Source organism: Caloenas nicobarica, chromosome 22 (assembly GCF_036013445.1).
Source record: "Caloenas nicobarica isolate bCalNic1 chromosome 22, bCalNic1.hap1, whole genome shotgun sequence".
NCBI classification, from domain to species: domain Eukaryota; kingdom Metazoa; phylum Chordata; class Aves; order Columbiformes; family Columbidae; genus Caloenas; species Caloenas nicobarica.
In genome coordinates, this window is record NC_088266.1 from 6,208,265 (window position 1) to 6,226,592 (window position 18,328).

The following is an 18,328-nucleotide window of genomic DNA, read 5'->3' on the forward strand; positions in this document are numbered from 1 at the left end:
AAGATAACAGCAGGAGACTAAGGACTGATTTTACTTTCCGCTTTCAAACCACATTATGACTGCCCTGTGTGAGGTTCTTAAAAAAAATCTAATAGTTGTGGCACCTTGGTTTGGTTTAGTTTTCAATTTTGGTGGGTTACTGTTGCTCAAAAGCAGGTATTGGTAGATCAACAAAAGCCCCAAGGGAAACATTTTGCTTGAATTGCTTATTTGCTTGGAAAATCGGTTTAGGACACAGGGAAAAAGAGCAGTTTGGGCAGTACGGGCAGCATCTCCACTAGAGGACTCCTCGAGTTCACTGTCCCACACCTGCCTCCGGAGAACAGGCAGAGCCTGCTCCTTCAACCCCAGTTTGAAATCAAAAGATCAAAGTATCATTAGAAAAAACTTCGTAAAGCTGAGAGCATTAACCATTCCACAGACTTGCTCTCGGGAAATCGTGGTTAATTCAACAACATTGCTACAACGTATGCTGTTGTTTCTCTCTCCCCTCCGGTCTGGTCACTCCGAAGTCTACTATTGCTTATCTTTGTTACTTTATTTCCTCTTTATTATCTTGGACGTGGTTTTCCTGCTTTAACAGTTTCGAATGAGACCTTTTAAGGTTGGACGCTGCGTTACCTCACGGGAAATCGCACGGTAGCTCTCCCAGGAGGCGACCCCGGCAGCGCGGGGAGCGGCGGCCGGGCCGTGGGCTCGGGGGTGTGTGCTGGCGGGGTAAGCCTCTTACTTTGTTTGAGAGAATTTTGTTTTTTGGGTAGGGGGGAAAGCGAGCCAAAGCTGTTTCCGTGGCCGCCCCGCGGGGCTCCCCGGGCGGCTCCGCCCCCGCTCCGGCTCCGCCCCGCTCAGCCCCGGCCCGGCCCTCAGGCGGCCCCGCCGCCCGCCCGGCGCAGGGGGCCCCGCTGCCGCCGCCCCCGCTCCGCCCGCCGAGGCCACCCCGGGAAGCCACAGGCCCGCGGCACCGGGACGAGTCGCTACCTCTCCAGAGGCCTCCCGGGAGGGCAGAGGCGCCAGGAACGGCCGCAGCCGCTTCTCCTCTCCTCTCAGGCCTGGGGCCTCCTTCCGCCACGGCAACCCCGCGTCCCGGAGCGTAGAGACGCTGCACGGGCACGACGAGGCACCGAAACTCTCCGGCTGGGACAAGGCGAGGCGCGATAGCGGCGCGACAGCGGAGCGCGGCCGGCGGCAGCGCTGTGAGGGCGTGGAGGAGGAGAACGGGGGCGCCCGCCAGGCGCTGCCCCCCGTACCTGTCACCTCAGCCAGCACCCTCGCGGAACCGGCGCGCTTGGCGCTTGCTTTTCTGATTGGCTACAGGTGTTCTCCTACCGCTTTTGATTGGCTGAGATGCTCCCACACGCCAGGTAACGGATCCCGGCATATGATTGGTCGTGGGTGGGCGGGATCCTTTGGGGGGATTGGCTCCAGGTGAGTCGCAGCTTGCTATTGGCTGACAGGTAGTGCAGGAGGTGTTCCATTGGTTGCGGACGCTAACCTTCTTAGTCCGCCATGTTCGGCGCGGTGGCGCCGTTGCCGCTAGAGCTGGAGCGAGGGGGAACCAGCTGAGGGGGAATCGGCTGAGGGGGACTCGGCGGCTCCTGCTGCCGCGTCCCGCCCGCGCTGCCGCCGTCCTGCTGCGGGAACCCGCCGGCAGGGAGGGCGACGGGGAGTCCAAGTCCGCCGCGAAGTTCCTCGCGGGACTTTGAGCAACTTGAGGCCGCTGGGGCGACAACGTCCCCTCAGGTGCGGGGCGGGAAGCGGGGCTGCGGGGACCTCCCTGGGTCGGAGCGGGTGGGAGGAGGGGACGGTCCCGAAGGCGACCGCGTCCCAGCCACGGCGTCGCCTCCGGTCGCTCCCCAGCCCGTGCCCGAGGCGGGTCTGGGCGGGCGGGAAGGGGCCGCGTGTCCCTCCGAGCCCCGGGGGCTGCGGGGTTTGTCCCGGCACCTCTGGCCCCGCGTCCCTAGACAGGGGGGTTTGGGAGCTGCCCGAAAAAATGTATGTGTAGAAGGGAAGGTGGCGTTAGTTTTAAATAAACGGGGTGTTTGCGCTCTCCAGTCGTAAAGGCAGCTTAAATTGCCCCTTGGAGTTCATCTTCAGCTTTTCTTGGGTAAATCTGTAACCAACATTAATTGATAGCGCTCTTCTGTGTATATAAAAACTATTCTGAACTAAAATACTCTTTAGAAGAAAAGAACCAGAAGCTGTGTTGGTGAAGAAGTAAAGATTTATTTGGGGTATTTTTGGCCAAGAGGGAACTATTGGATGTTTTATTAAAAGCATCCTTAAATGTTTGGGTTGTTTCTGTAAAGCTAAATTGTACAGGGGATTTTTAACTGATCTCATTTAATTTCTGTGCAGATCAATGGTCTTGTGTATTTTCCTTTTCATTTCTTGCTGTTCTGTGTAAAGCTATTTGTGTTTGTAAAATTTGACACAACTCATTTGTTCAGCAGAGTGTGTGTATATTCATCTGTACTCTGATTTTCTTTCTGTGCAGCTGGATTTAAAATCATCTGGAGGAGAAACATATTTCACATGTGAAGCTGCTCGCTTTGGAATTAAATGAGTTATTCATCTTGAGTGAACTTATTTCTATATGTTCATAACTATAAACTACTAAATACAGACCATGCCTAGCAGAATGGGCTCAAAAATTGATTTGAACAAAGACTTCATCAGAGTAAAAACACACTATAGCGGGTAAGTCAGCATGTTCCTCTCCTATGCATTGTGTCCTGTCTAATTTGAAATAAATCAAACACACAATCTTTGTTTTCCTGGTATGAATAAATATTAAAAGTAAACTCTTGTATAACTTGCCCTTTAATTTTTGATATCCAATTCCCCTCCTTCCCCTCCCAATAGTTTGATTAATGCAGCTTGAGGGGCAATGAGATGTTAACACAGCTGCTCCCCTTGCCTTCATAATGCTTATTTTTGCAGCTCTGATCTAAGGTAATAAAAACAAGTTGTGGTCTTTTATGACTTCAGTCAGTTGTCAGCTTTTAGTGGTGAAAATTAATAACAAAACTTATGTCTTAACAAAATATAGAAATTTGCTACTTTACTTGAAGTAAAACTTACTTTACAGGAAATTCATGTATGAATAATAGACGCATGTAAACTGCTTTATGAACTCTGTGTGAAAGATTTGTGCCATATATTTGCCATTACTGATATTTTCTGCTTCATAGTTTTATCCTACACCTCTGAATCATGTCATACATAGGCTTAGCTTGAAAAGAACTTTGGAACTTCAAATACTTGTGTGATGCATGTGTCTGAGATGCTTCTCTGGAACAGCAACAGGAGACCTGCCTTAATTCTGTAAACACAGAGAATTTAGTGTAAATACTTTTTGTAGTATTGATATAAAGTGAAAGGAATGTGTCTGTAAAACTTGACTGCACAGAAATGGAGGAGGTGCTAATGTTTGTGTCACTGTTAGAATCAATGTGTAGTTATTACGATGTTTTACAATAAACTACTACTGGAGTTTCTCTTGGGACACTGTAATCTCACTGTGATGTTTGCTTGTTTAATTCTATTCTCACTTGAGGTGGGCCAAGTAATCTGTCAATTTACAAAATAAGTTCCAAACTCAATTTTGTTTCTGTTCTACTGTGAATTCTGTGAGAGCTGACTATTTTTAGCAATATAGATTGTATAACTGATTATCTCAGTATGTCCATTTAAATACTATACTCGTCTTTTGAACAAATTTGACAAACTGTAGGAAACAATTGATGCTGGACATCTTTGGAATTAAGGACAAGCTCATTCAGGTTGCTACTAAAAAATTAAAATAAAACAATAGTACAATATATCATTTTGAATTCCCAGTTAAAAATCTAAGCAAGAGGAAGTTGTAAAACATGTGAGTCTGTCTCTGTGCAGTCCCAGTATCTCAGGTATTCATGTTTCTGGGTGTGACAGAGTTCCTAACATAGCATAGTATAAATAACTGCCTAAGTAGATTGCAAAAGGAAGTTAAACTTGTGTCATTCTCACTTTGTTATTACAGTTGCTTGGTTCATCTGGTTACTTGAAATCACTGCATTTAAAATCACTTCATTTGACAGACCAAGGGGTAATGGCTTTAAACTGAAAGCGGGTAGATTTAGGTTAGATACAAGGAAGAAATTCTTCCCAGTGAGGCCTTGGCACAGCTGCCTGGAGGAGCTGGGATGTCCCAGCCCTGGGCTGGTGGAAGGTGTCCCTGCCATGGCAGGGGGTGGAACTAGATGGGCCTTAAGGTCCTTTCCAACCCAAACTGTTTTGCGATAAACAGATCGGTGATGCAATATCGTTTGCTTTGTGTTACCTTGGTTCTAAATGGTGGCACATTTAATCCGTCAGCGTGAATGATTCTCTTGGTGTAACTGCTCGTACATAACTTACTGGTCATTAGTTCTTTGTATTACTTTGTAGTGCCCAGTTTGGGATACCTGACCAAAAAAAGTGTCCTGTGGTATTCTTTAGTGTTAAACAATGAGCGATTATCATTTATCTGTCCATAAGTGGAACTGTTGGAATATGCAGGGTAATGTGATTGTTTTCTGACAAAAGCTTCTTATTTCATCTCATGCAGGGACATCCTAATAACAAACTTGGATGCATCAATGAGCTATGATGAACTTTGTGATGAAGTGCATGAGATGTGTAATTTACAACAGGAACAGCCAATTACGCTCAAGTGGATTGATGATGAAGGTATTGTGCTGAAATACTGCTTGGGGATTCTTTGGTTTATTGTTCGCTGTGGTACCAAGAAGGGGCATTGAGGAAACTTGTATAAACAAGCTTCATGTTGTGGAGTTACGTTTCGTTTCTAAATACCAGGGAACATAACCCTGACTTCTAAAGCAGGGAGCTTGGAGAAATGAGCCTCAGAATGTCAAGGTTGTACTGCACTTGAATTCACTTCCATAGGAGCTGCAGTTCTAATAAGTGTTTTCTTTTACTCTTGGTTAAATACACACCTGTACAACCCTTTCTGCAATTCCTGATTCTAAGGTGTTAAGTTTCAACCAATCTGCTGTTTTGGCTGACCTCAATTCTTGCAGGTTTTGAGAGTTATGCTCTTTCTGCATAGGAGTGAGTGTTTCCACTTATTGCCACATGTAATTTAAATTAATTTGACCGATTGCACAAACAGATGTTCTCTTTGAACTAAATTAAAGCAAACAATTGCTGATGGCTTAATGGATAAAGAAAACATACCAAAGAGTCAAAGAAAATGAATTTTCTGTTGGGCTTTTTTAGTGTTTTGCTGGTTTTTATAAGATCCAAACTATTCGAACTATGAATAACTCATAATAAAATCCCATAAAAATGTAAGGAGTATGTATTGTTGATTTGCAGTACAAATAATTTTGTTGTTAATGTTGGATTATTGCAGTATTTGTAGACCATCAAGAGCTATGGTCTTCAAAGAGGGGTAGCTGCACCCTGGGGTGCATCTTTCTAAAAAGAAGAATTTCTTACCTATAAAAAAATTAAGCTTTACTTGATTTAATATGTAGATTGATATTGGTGTCATCACTTGGTCCATATATTATATGATCACGTGTCACATATGATGGGCAAGGTGTGCTGGGGAGGAGCGGGTGATCCACAAAGCTGCAGGAATTGACAGTGACACTCGCTTGCTTTGTGCACTGTGATGTACTGCAGTTTGCGTGTGCCTAGTTAAGTGGATTTATGGATTAATTATCTAGTTTTAGCTAAAATAACCCTCACAAGGTAGTGCTAATAACATGAGCACAAGCAGACAAGAAAATGGTGGAGCCGATATCTCTTCTACTCTGAAGAATGAAGTCAGCCACACCACAGGGTAAAAACAATGACTGTCTAATCAGGTCTGACAAGAAGTCTATCAAAAAGATTCAAAACTATCAAGAACAGTACTTGAAATGTGTGTTTACATCCACTATTTAACAGTGAATTTGAATAGGTGTATGTTGTATTTTGAGATAATGGACAGTGACAGTCTGAAGCCATCATGATTAGCAAGAGTTAAAAACTGAGTATCCAGAACAAGATTACAACCTCCTGCCTCTTTTTTAACACTTATGTTTTAAGTCCAGCTTAATATCAAATGATTGAAAGAGAAGCCATACAGGAGAGTGGTGTATTTCATACTGACTAATTGAAATTTTCCGGTCATAAATTTGTCTCTGTATTGCTTTTTTGTTAGGTGACCCCTGTACCATCTCATCTCAGATGGAACTGGAGGAAGCTTTCCGCTTGTATTGTCAAAACAGAGACGAGGGGCTGATTATTCATGGTAAGTATTAAACAGTTTGCCAGCCTAGATGCTTGTTGATAATTTTAACAGCTGTGAGATTGGAACAACTCCTTTGGCTGTCAAATAACCTTCTTTGTGTAGCTGGAGCCCTGTAGTTTGTAGGAAGGAAGAGTTCTTTTGTGAGTGGAGCCCAAAGCTGAAACTCTGCAGTAGGCTCTGAGAGGGCTTCAAGTTCTAAACTGCACAGATTTGTTAATGCTATAGCCAAGTATCTTGCCAGTATGGACCCAAATTTTGATTGTTTTCTCATGCGGAATTATTTAAAGGCTTCCAGAAACTGTCTTTGTGTAAATATATTGAAGCATCAAGGAAAAAGTACTACTGAGAGTATTTTCACTTAAAAATCTAATGTTTTTGTTTTAGTTTTCCCAAGTATTCCAGAGAAACCCGGCATGCCTTGTCCAGGAGAAGACAGTGAGTACTAGAATGTTACCAGATTTCAGTTTGTGTCTTTGTAAATGTTAAGAAAAGGAATGTGAATAATTGGGTGTCAGGTTTGCATTGGCAGGCACAAATTGAGCCTCTGTATCTACAGAAAATGTTAGCAACAGTAAAAGTTTGGGTTTCCTATGTATCTTGTTGCTTTTTTCAAATCTTATTTTGGTAATAATGCTTTAGGATGTTTGGGTAGTTCAGTGTCTTGTGTGCCTTTGACTTTTGTGAGAATTACAGTAAAAGTGATGGTTTTGGGGATTAAACAGCCTTAGAATGCTTGTCATGTTCTACCAGAGGTGAATTTAAGTGTTAATAGTTCATTGTAAGTCTTAAGTGTTCTGTGAAACAGCTGTCTTTCAATGAAGACAGAAGGGTTGATTTTATTTAAATCTCAAAGTTTGGGGTGCCTCCCCCCCTTAATTCTGCAACTAAGAATGGAACAACCAAGTCTGGCATCACAATTTGGGGCTATTTCACAGCATGCAGAATTTTTTTTGCTTTCTATTTTGCTTCAGACTTGTTGGATGCAAATGGTAGGGAGTGGACTCATGGGCAGCTGAGCCACTTTGCTTTCCCGGTGCAAGAACTGAAAGAACCAGCTGACTCCAGCTCTGCTTCCATGAGGAAATATTCATGTTGTACCAGCCTAGACTGGTGCTAGTCCCAAACAGAATTATTTGCCCTTGTTTGTGAAAACGAAAAGCAAAGTAATGTGAAATACTGTTGAGAAAAGTAAGCTAACTGGAGGGGAGAAAAAGCGGTTGCTTAAGGGCGTATTTGTGTGAATAATGTGGCTTACATAATAAAGTCACTGCAATTTAATGATCTCATTAAAAGTGTAGATATTTTAGTACAAAAGTTTCGTGTTAATTTGTTAGATGTTTTAGTTATCTTAAGACATGAGATCAGTGTGGCTCAGATGACCTTGTTATTCTGTCTGCAGAGTATTCCTCCTTACATGGTTTTAGAGGTCGTGTTGAATCATACTTTGTTTAAAAAGCCTGTTCAGTAGGATGTGCTCAGTAAGTTGTTTTTTTTATGGTCAAGTTTCTTGTAGTTTATTGAATTAATTTAGGGCCTTTTGCCTCTTTGCATCTGTGAGGCTTGCACGGAAAGCTGGTATTGTGGCCTAGTTGTAACTTTTCAAATTGTTTTAAACAGACCTATTAATTTGTATTGGTGCTAATTTAGCATAAATGAATGCATTCAGCATTGTTGCTCGTTAGCCAAAGGCATACAGCAAACACCTGCATTGTGCTTTGACTATATGGAAATGGCTTTGGTAGTGGTGGTATAGCTTATTTAAAGGACTCTATTTTGACAGGACTAAAATATTGTCCTTTGTTCAGAAAATATTCAGTATGTTTCAAAATCTTGTTTTATTTTATATGGCTTTATCACTGTAACATTCATAGGAAATCCTTTTAAAAAAAAATGAGAATACTACATATATACTTTTCTAGAACATTGTGCTTATGCTATAGAGGACCTTATAAGTTTGCCTCAAGTTATTTCCAGAGACAAACAGTTAACTATTTGCTCTGTCCAAAATGAGCCTCTACCTAAATTAGCAGCTCCCAGTATAAATCACAGAATCACAGAATGTTAGGGATTGGAAGGGACCTCGAAAGATCATCTAGTCCAATCCCCCTGCCAGAGCAGGAACACCTAGGTGAGGTTACACAGGAAGGCGTCCAGGCGGGTTTTGAATGTCTCCAGAGGAGGAGAATCCACAACCCCCCTGGGCAGCCTGTTCCAGTGTTCCGTCACCCTCACTGAGAAGAAGTTTCTTCTCAAGTTTAAGTGGAACCTCTTGTGTTCCAGCTTGAACCCATTACCCCTTGTCTTACTGTTGGTTGTCACCGAGAAGAGCCTGGCTCCATCCTCGTGACACCCACCCTTTATATATTTATAAACATTGATGAGGTCACCCCTCAGTCTCCTCTTCTCCAAGCTAAAGAGACCCAGCTCCCTCGGCCTTTCCTCATAAGGGAGATGCTCCACTCCCTTCATCATCTTTGTGGCCCTGCGCTGGACTCTCTCCAGCAGTTCCCTGTCCTTCTTGAACTGAGGGGCCCAGAAATGTCCATAAATGTCCAGCTGCTGTTGTAGAACCAGTAAGTTTTACCTTCAGGCCCGTTATCCCATCCCCACAGCCCCAATGGCAGTGCCGCGATGCAGAGGGGGCAGCAGGATTTCCAAAACATCTTGTGTCTGTTCCCTGGCGCTGGATGTGACCTCTGAGGTGATTCCAGCACCCGCTGGCCTGGAGCCTTGATACCTTATCACATGTTTCCTGATAAAGATGGCAGACTTTTAGGTCAGTCTTTTCTATTTAAAAATAATTTTTTTTTTAGTAGATTAGCTATTTTGGAATTGATATGAAATGAGGTGGTTTCTGTGATGTTTAGGTGTGTATTTATATTGGGTGCCGATAAGTGACAGCCTTCCCGTTACCCTGACACACAGCGTGGTGTCTGATTGGCAGCTCTATAACTTAATTATTGTCGTCTCAGCTTATTTACACTGACAGATCTCAGTCTGATTTATCGCTCTCGATGCTGCAGTGCATTGTATAACAAAGCACGTTCGGCTGAACAATTTCGATCGATTTGTCGGACTTCCCTAATGGAATTGCTGGGTTTATCAGAGAAATACTTGTTTTTGTGACATCAGCTCCTTGCCATCCATGCCATGTTTTAGTTTGTGCCTCAGCTGCTGGCTCCAGCCTCTCAAGGGAGCCAGTACCACCCGTGCCTGGATACACGAGCAGAGATGTGAAAGGGAGAGACGGGGGGAACCAGTCTTCCATTAAATATTTGCTCTTAATGTTCGAGCTGATCCTGCCTATTGTCCTTGGTATCTAATGGTATTCAAACAGCGGCATCACTGGAATAAAGGGAAAATGTTTCGTTTCGTACCTACTACGTTGTAAAGCATAAAGAATTACATGCTGAAGAAGCTAAAGAAAAAAGCCTAGTGAGTAATGCATGCTTTTTCTGTAGATTTTTATGTCTCATCGTTGTGCTTGCTGTTACGGACTGAGGCCGTTGATGCAGTATGGGTGTACGTGTGCTGCAGCGGATAATAGAACTCAGCGTTTTGGTTCTGATACGGTTGCTTTGCCTGCCACCCTCCTCTCCAGCCATAGATTGTTACAAATGCAGAGATTCCTGCTGCCTCTTGTGCGTAGGGATGTGGCTGAGAGACCTCTCAGAAGTGCTGATAAAATTGCATTGAAAGGACTCTTGGGGAATGTATTTTAGGAGGAAAAGAACAGAAGAGTGAGTAGTGCTGCTGCTGCTAATAAGGGAGATTAATGAAAGAAATGTATCCCAAAAACCCTGACGGTATGTGCTCAGGGCCTGTTTATTGTACGATTGCTGATGTGAAGATTAATGATTGAGAAGCATCATTTTTTAGGCCTTTTTGTTGAATTGTGTTTAGTGGATCATCTTGGATGTTTTTTAATTGCAAAATATTTGTTTTGAATTAAGGTTTACTTAGTTTCTAATATTGTCAGAATAAACTGTGCTAGTGTGCTTCTGAACAAATAGATATGTGTATTTAATGTTAAAATTGATCTTGGATTTGGGTAGCTACTGCTAACAAATTTTAGGGTTGTTTTGCTGTTAGCTTCATTAGATAGAAGAATGCAGACTAAGAAACCTGTAATTTCATGAAACAGAATGAATACCTTTTTACTGTGTCAGGACTTATGACATTAGCATGACAGACTGTTTTTATTGTCTAATATTTCTGGCTGATTGTGCTTTTTTTTGGTGATGATTACACTGCGTTGTGGTTGTCTCTTACGCTCTTTGTTTATCTGGTCAGTATTTTAGCATTAGGTGTTTGGACTTCATTTTTCCCCAAGCTGTATTTCTTGAAAATGTCATCATAGGGTTCAGTGAAGGCACCTTATTAACCTAATTATTGTTGTGAGCTGTTTTATTTTAGATATCGATGTTTGAATTTGCTTTATGCTCTGCCTGATACTACAAAATAGCTCTAGAAGGCTTCTTGCTACAGTAGTGTGGCCTGTAAATATTTTTCTAGCTCGTGAGGCAGGTTTTTCCCTTCATTTGTTACTGTATTGGAGCAGTGATTAGGTTATTCAGAGCACGTGAACCAATTTCATCCCCCAATGAAGAAAGGAACTATTGCGACCATAGAGACTATTCTGAAGACATAGATTGGATTGCACTAGATAATTAGGCAATTTTGAAACTGCTAGTAACCCTCTCCTGATTTTTAGTAATTGAACTGACAGAGGGGAAAATCGTACTGGTTTTAATGTAAGATATTCTTGCTTAGGAGTTGAAAATAGCTGTGTCATAGTTTCTCAAGAATACCTGAAATCTCTTCCTCTGTCTTAACTGTGTGCTGTGATTTTTTAAAAAAATATGTGGCATATATGAGAAATATGCATACAGATTGAGACAGCATAACTTACTGAAAACAGAATTGTAGTTAAAGGTCTGTTTGGCTTATCATTTAATGGTTTTAATTCTAAAATAATGTCAATGTTTTTCTTAGCTATGAAACATCCAATGAAAAACAGAGATAGGCCTCCCTTTTGATAGAGGTGTGAAATTATAAAGCACACATCTGATCGTGGGGTTTGATATTTTCAAGATACTGGATGTCTTAGCAGATGTTTGTAAACTATAAACTAAAAATACAATGGAATAAGGGATATTTGAGCTCGTTTATAAGGTGTCATAACAAATAGCCTGTGGGTTTTTTTTATTTATTCCACTCGCCTCCCTCTCTTAGCTATTGCTCAGAATGTAGTATAATCATGAAGGAAAGAGGTCACCTGGTTTTAGAAAACTTCTCTTGAACATAACGTCTAGCTCCATCCCCCTGTGTTTTCTCTCATGCTTCCAATCTATATACTTCCCATAAGTAGCTAAATCCACTTTTGATATGAAGGCATTTGGAGTAACTAAATTGGCAAGAAGGTGATGAGGCTTTCTGTGTTATTTGTTGGAATTAGTGGACATTTGTGAACCTGTTAAACCTTTTGGGGCCTGAAAGAGCTATTGAATGTGTAACACCTTAAATGGGATGGTCAAGGTTAATGATAGATCATTATACTTGGGATTCTGTGCAAGACTTTTTAAAATTAGTTGTTCTGTGCAAGTGATGGTTTTGAATGTTTAGCTCAGCCACGGAAATAGCAACAGAGGCCTGCAGGGCAGAAAAATGGGCTCTTCAACATTTTTTTCTGTTGGATTTTTGAGTTGCTGCGTGAGAAAACAGACTTTGGGAGATTTCAGGCACTGCCAGTTTGAAATGGAGAGCAGCTCAGGAGTGAAGCCTGTGAGACCAAGTCCTGAGGGCGGTGGGCTCAACACGGAAGACTTGAGCCAGTACTAATCTGGGTGGTAAATCAGCAAAAACCTTTGGGAACGCTGGAAGAGCGCTTTGCAGCCGAGGCGTGCGAGTCCTGAGCATCCCCGTCAGTAGAGGAGGGGAATGATGAACAGCCCGTGCAGTTCTGTCCGTAAACCACAGGGGGAAGGCAGTGACTTGGATAGTGGAAAAATGAACAACTGAGGTTCTCAATATTGACTAGAAAGTGCCTTGTTCGTATTTCTAAAGTTCCATTGCTAGTTCTTCGGCATCTGTAAGAGCATGTCCTTGAATTATTAGCTGGGGAAAGAGTTAAAAGGCAACTGGAAACTATTTGAAGGCAAAACTTCAAGATTTTAGTATAGTCCTCTACTGTCATTAAATAAGTTTAGTGACACATTATATTGGTTCAAACTCTACTTCTTGTGAAATGTATAAGTACTATATCCATATAGTATATGAGGAAGCTTAGGAGGAGTAAAAGTACAAAGGAGAGAATCTCTCAGATTAGTTTTGTTTCTCGAATGATAAAAACTGAGCACAGTTGATAGAACTCAAATTGTGACATAGGAACGGACGCTGTGTGCATGTAATTTCAGCTTGCGTTCCTCCTGATATGAAGCAGAATAAGGCACTGTGAGGTACAGATGTGTCGACTGTCAGAATGAGAAGCGATATACTTGGACAGTTAGTCCTGCTGCAAGGCAATAGTGGCCTCTGCCACACTGAGCTGTTGGGTACTTTTCTGGGTATATTATTAGCAGGTAACTGATTAAATTGGAAAGAATTCAAAGCAATACACTCGAGTCTGATTTCTTAGGAAAGATAAACCACACCTTTCTGAAGGATCTGTATAGAAAAGCCATGACCCTTACGTAGAAAAAGGTGTTTGAGTTCCGAGTTATTTCTTCAATAAGCAATAAGAATAAGCCTTGTGAAGTAACGAAGCATCTTTTGGAGACTGAAAGAATAAATACCTTCAGCCACTTTAAAATATTTTAGATGATACTATTTTTTCCTGTATATCTGCCATCTTAAATTTGTTTTTTTGATTAAGAAGGATTTTCACATAATTTTAGTAAAATAGTGCTCTCTTCTATTTATTTGATGATTTAGTTCTATATTTTGGAATTACCCTCCTACTAACGAAAATGAAAATATGTTTGTTAGTGTATGCTCAAAAGATTATAAAAACGTCTATAAAAATCAACATTTTCAGCAAGTAACCGTCCTGATGCATGAATACCAATGTGTTTTCATTTAATTGCAAACATTTTTGCTTTGACTAGATAATGTATGAGTAAACTGTAGGCTGTTAGTCACTGAGTCACACTCTGATTTCTTAGCGATTAGTTAATAGATGGTTGGTCTCACAAGTAAAAAGAATTGAGGTTGTGTGAGTGACCTCACAGTTGGTGTTCCAGAATGCAAGTGGAAGTATGAGGGTCACCCAAACTGGCTCCAGTTTCCCTGCCAGGTGAGTGGGGGAATCCTGTTCTTATCCTGGTTTAATCCCGGATTTATCCATCCCGGTAACCTTGCACTTGGATTCAACCGTGCAACTCTTCCCTGCACAGCAGACTTGAATGAAAAGAAACAAATCATAGCCTGTGATGTAGACGTGTTGAGTTGTTGGGCCTTGCTGTGCAGTTTTGCCTGAGGTTCAGTTTATAATTGTGTGTCCCTGAGCAAACAGGCCAGATGGCCCTGGTAGCCGGGGACGCACCGTGCTCGGCAGCCGCTCCGAAACGGCCACGCTTCTGGGACATAAATTAAGGCAATCTGGATGCATTAAAAATCTGGGGTTTGCTTTATCTTATTATGAGATTTTTTTTTTTAAGTCATCAGGGTTGTGGTTTCTTTTGCCAGAAACATACCGAGTTTTTCTCATGCATTTGTTTGCTATTATTGTTCGAGGGTTACATTTGCATTAAAATATTCAAGAAATAATTCTGTAAATTGTGTTTGCTACTAAATGTTTAGCTATCTCTTCTAAAGTATCCGTTGATTTTCTTGTGCTCAAGAGATATTAAGCCGAATCCTTGGGTGCCTCGTATTTGTTCGATAGCTAAAGGACCCATGGTGCTCGTTATCCTGGTAGGATCCATCGCTGCCTTGGCGGTGGTTGTCTTTGAGGTGCATCTCTGCCCCGTCCACAATATTTTTCTGATTGATCAGTCCCTCTGTTGATCACAAGTACAGGAAACTTTTAAGGACAACTTGCGTATTGTCAAAACATTTTATTTCTTGTATTTCTGTGAATATAAGGTATTAATATTTTTTTTATTTGAAAGTGAAAGCCTCTATTTTAAAGAATAGTTTTTAGATCCCTTTGTTTCTTGATTTTTCTCATATTTTGGCAGCAGTATTTTAATGATAAGGCAATCCAGGTTTCCAGCTGCCATTCGTGTGAGCTATTTAACTTTGAGACCAAGAAAAGCCGTAAGGCACGAAGAGGTGTGAGTGATCTGAAGGGACACACAGCATTGGTGCAGCAGAGACTGTTTCCAAACGAGATCTTAGCTCTGCTTTAGTGGGTGTCATTGTCTTTGTAAAGGTGACTTAGCACCTCGCGATGGTGTGGAGCCGTTCTAACGAGGAGATGAACGTGAGCAACCAAGAGATGATTCATGGGCAGTTGGTGTGTGTGCAGGATGAGTTTTCCACCTACCGGCCCTGACCCCCTTCTAAGTCAGTGGGGAACAGGATATTCAAACCGTATTCTTGCTGGGTTGCAATAAGTGCCAGGTAGATATTACTGTTCTGTGAAATACAGTTTGATCTCCTCGTTGCTCTTCTGCTGCATGCAGCACATTTCCATTGCCGTTATTGCTATCTAAATTGTGCCGTATTTTTTTTTTTTTTTTCCATAGAGGTTGATCTGACTTTGTAGTTAATTTTAGTCCCTATTGGAAAAGAAAAGGAGGATGGGGATACAGTTCTCTAACTGCTAATCAGTTTTAAATTAAATTAAATACCAAATGCTATCTTCTGACCATTTTAATAATAGCACGAGATTAAAGCACTTAATACCTGTACATTGTTAACGATACTCTTCCTTTTCTAACTTCTGAAAAGGAATAGCAATTGTACATAGCTTATTCACAATAAAAAGAAGGACCAGTTAATATATTTTACAATGTATGTCTGTTACAAGCTTCAGAAAGTAATTTTATTGTTCCAGTTTAACTGTTTGGGATGCGTTAAGTAACAGATATGTGAAACAACCTACTACTAAAGTTGTTTAGAATTGACTTTCCTAAAATCCGTTCTATCTTAACATATCGAAATAATTATACATAATCTTTTTATCTAATTCAGGGTCTATCTGAAATACTAATATCCATTTCCTACTTGTAATTTGTGAGTTGGTTGTGAAAGAATGCTCACTTGTCTGCTCAGCAAAACATGAAACGAACACAACAAAACCTGGCCGCTCTCCCTGGCCAGCTGGCAACGCAATTGGCCTGTAAACAACTTGCATTAATCTGAGAAGTGATTTGCAGCAATAGCAAATTATCTCTGTGCTTGGTATAGTAAGAGATTTCATTACAGTTTGATCACATAAAAGCAGACTTTGGAATTGCATTTGTAAATCCAAATGTAGAGGAAATAAATTTTTTGTGACCATCTTACTGTCATTCATTGGTGCAAACCACACTTTTCAGACAACTGATGAATTCTCTTCCATGTTCTGGAAAAGACAAGCATTTCTAAACTTTCAGATGGAAAGATAATATTTTGGGCTTGGGGACAGGTTGGGACTGCCTTTTAAATTGTTTCCCTTCTTTAGTTTTTTCTGCGTGCACTTAATTTTATCCTTAAGTTTTTTCTATAATATTTTTTAAAGATGAAAGAAAACAACCCTAGGGGATGTTTTTGAAGAAACAACATTAAACGTGTTTTCAAGGTTCATTGTGAATGAGTGTTAGTGATGTAGTTGCGCAGCTTGACAACAGAGGGAAGAATTGCCCAGCAGCAGCACTGGGTATTTCACACGGATTTGGGGTTAGAGGCACCTGCTTCATTTCATTGTTTGACTATTTTTATTTCCCTTGTAATCTTAACTTGAAAAACACGCTTTTCTTTTTTTTATCCTCCAGTTTTCCAACCTTGGAAGCAGATAAAGTTCAGTACATTCATTGTAATTAGAATATAGATTTATGTTCTCCAACAAAAACTTATCCCTGTTAGTAACTTAAAATATCTCTTGAATTTTCCTCTGATGTTGTTCACGTACAATGTGAATATTCAAAAAAATTCTTTCTTTTGTTAAGCAAAGGCTTGTCTTTAATATCCATTGAATAAGACTATGTTTAATTAGGGGTATAATATCTCCTTCAGCCTCCAAGCAGCCTACTTGAAGTCCTTAATGAGTTAACTGAGGTGTACTGTGAAATAAATGCCAAAGTAGCTCTTTTCCTTAAAAACAGTGGTGAACTGCTCGTGCTTCTGTGCCAGCATTCCTTTTCTAGGTGGTTGGGATCAATTCTGGCTGTAAAAACTTGGTTTAGTTCTTGGTTATTGAGAATCACGGAATCCCTTACTTGTTTTATTCTAAAGTGTTCTAGAAAGACATACCAAAATGTTTGGGTTCGGAAGTATCTTTCCCATATGAGTTTTAGGGGTGAAATCCATGCTAAGATTAGAGCTTTGTTCCCACATTAGGATACTGACTATAAATTTTCTTATTTTAATAGGAATTGATTTGTCGTAGACAGTACACTGAATTGGTGGTGGTCATAGTGGTGAATTGAAGGGGTTCCTGCTTTTTGAAAAGCTTTGCTATATTAAGTTCAGGTTTTGTTAGACTGTTGCCTCACAAGTATATGATATAAGCCCCTGACTTGGATTTCATATTTATCATTAATTAGGGAAGTGCCTTGCTCCTGTATTTACAGACTTCATCAGCACAAGCTGCTTGTTAACTTATCATTCACTTACTATTTCTCATGTCAGTGGTAAGATCATCTTTGGAACACAGATGTATTAGGTTCCTTCCATATGGTGCTTTGTCTAATGAATCAATTTGCTATTTTGGAAAAAAACAGTTGCAAAGGTTGTGGTGTGTTGGTTTTTTTCCTCTTGGTGAAAAGCCATCCTACAGACGGTGGAGCAGGTTTTCATTGATGGTGGAGCATATTTTTAGGCAAAAACTTTGCAGCAGCTTCCTATGTTAAGTTGCATTATAGCTAGTATAAATAATTTGTTTTTAGGAAGGCATACATAAACTGGTATCAGAAAATCTTCAATATCGCACATCTAAAGCATTATTAGTGTCAAACATCCTTTCCGTGTTTACATGTGAAGCGACATGGGGAGCTCAGCACCAGGATTTTCCCGGAGGAAGCTGTTTCTTTAACAGTTGTCTGTCCCTCTCACCTGAGCTCCAACAGAGCAGCCAAGAAACTGTAACGAGATTATGATCATGTGAGAAAAAAGAGACAGGGCCGGAGAAAAGGGAGAGGCAGCGGTGAAAGCACATCCTGCAGGAGCTGTCACTTACGGCTGCCTTAAAAAAAATCAGCAGGGATTTTAGCTGTGCGTTGATATTCAGAAAAGCAAGATAGTTTGAAGTCACAGCTTGCTTACCATAGTGTGTCGGGTGTTGCTGTGCTGCCATGCTGCTGCTTTACACCTTTTAAATTTTTTTCTTAGAATCAATCTACCGACGTGGAGCCAGAAGATGGAGGAAGCTGTACCGAGTGAATGGGCATTTGTTTCAAGCCAAACGCTTTAACAGAGTAAGTACTGTTGCATGAAACGTGGGGTTTGGTAATGTTTTGTGGTAATTGTTTTCTCAGTCTGTGCTTTTTCTGTGTTTGAGTGTTGAAAAGAAAGGAAATGCAAGATGCTTATTCATGTGACTTCTCAGTCTGTGCAGTATTATTCAGGTCACAACAATAACAGCAACTTGAAAGTCTTTGAGTCTGGGGTGGAGTTAATAATATATGATTGGTAGAAATTATTTATTTTTAAAGTGTCTAAAACCCCCTTGGTTTTGTGACTATTTAAACTGATGTGTACTCGGAGCAGCTTTTCTCCTCTCCATCCTGTATGTGATTTTGATTGCTTGTTAGCATAATCTTTTACCTTCAGTCATTCTTAAAGATTAGAGCTCTTGATGATAGCTTGAACTGTTTTGAATCTGAGCTATTACATAATCTAATTCAGGAAAAAGAATCTGGTTTACTGAACTAAAATACAACTGCATTAAGAATCTGA

The 18,328-nt window shown here is 40.9% G+C and overlaps 1 protein-coding gene across 2 annotated transcripts in view; it reads left to right on the forward strand.

Moving 5' to 3' along the window:
* The first annotated feature begins 882 nt into the window (after nt 1-882).
* The window catches only part of PRKCZ (protein kinase C zeta), a 32,459-nt gene continuing 15,013 nt past the window's right edge, over nt 883-18,328 (forward strand). Inside the window, exons 1-6 of one of the 2 annotated variants that reach the window (XM_065649882.1) lie at nt 883-1,361; nt 2,495-2,697; nt 4,589-4,710; nt 6,197-6,286; nt 6,671-6,721; nt 17,762-17,847. In XM_065649882.1, the coding sequence (XP_065505954.1) occupies nt 2,627-2,697; nt 4,589-4,710; nt 6,197-6,286; nt 6,671-6,721; nt 17,762-17,847 (420 nt within the window). In that variant the 5' untranslated portion in view covers nt 883-1,361; nt 2,495-2,626. Of the gene's footprint in view, nt 1,362-1,554; nt 1,741-2,494; nt 2,698-4,588; nt 4,711-6,196; nt 6,287-6,670; nt 6,722-17,761; nt 17,848-18,328 lie in introns of those variants that run through there. The other variant, XM_065649883.1, reaches the window with a different exon arrangement.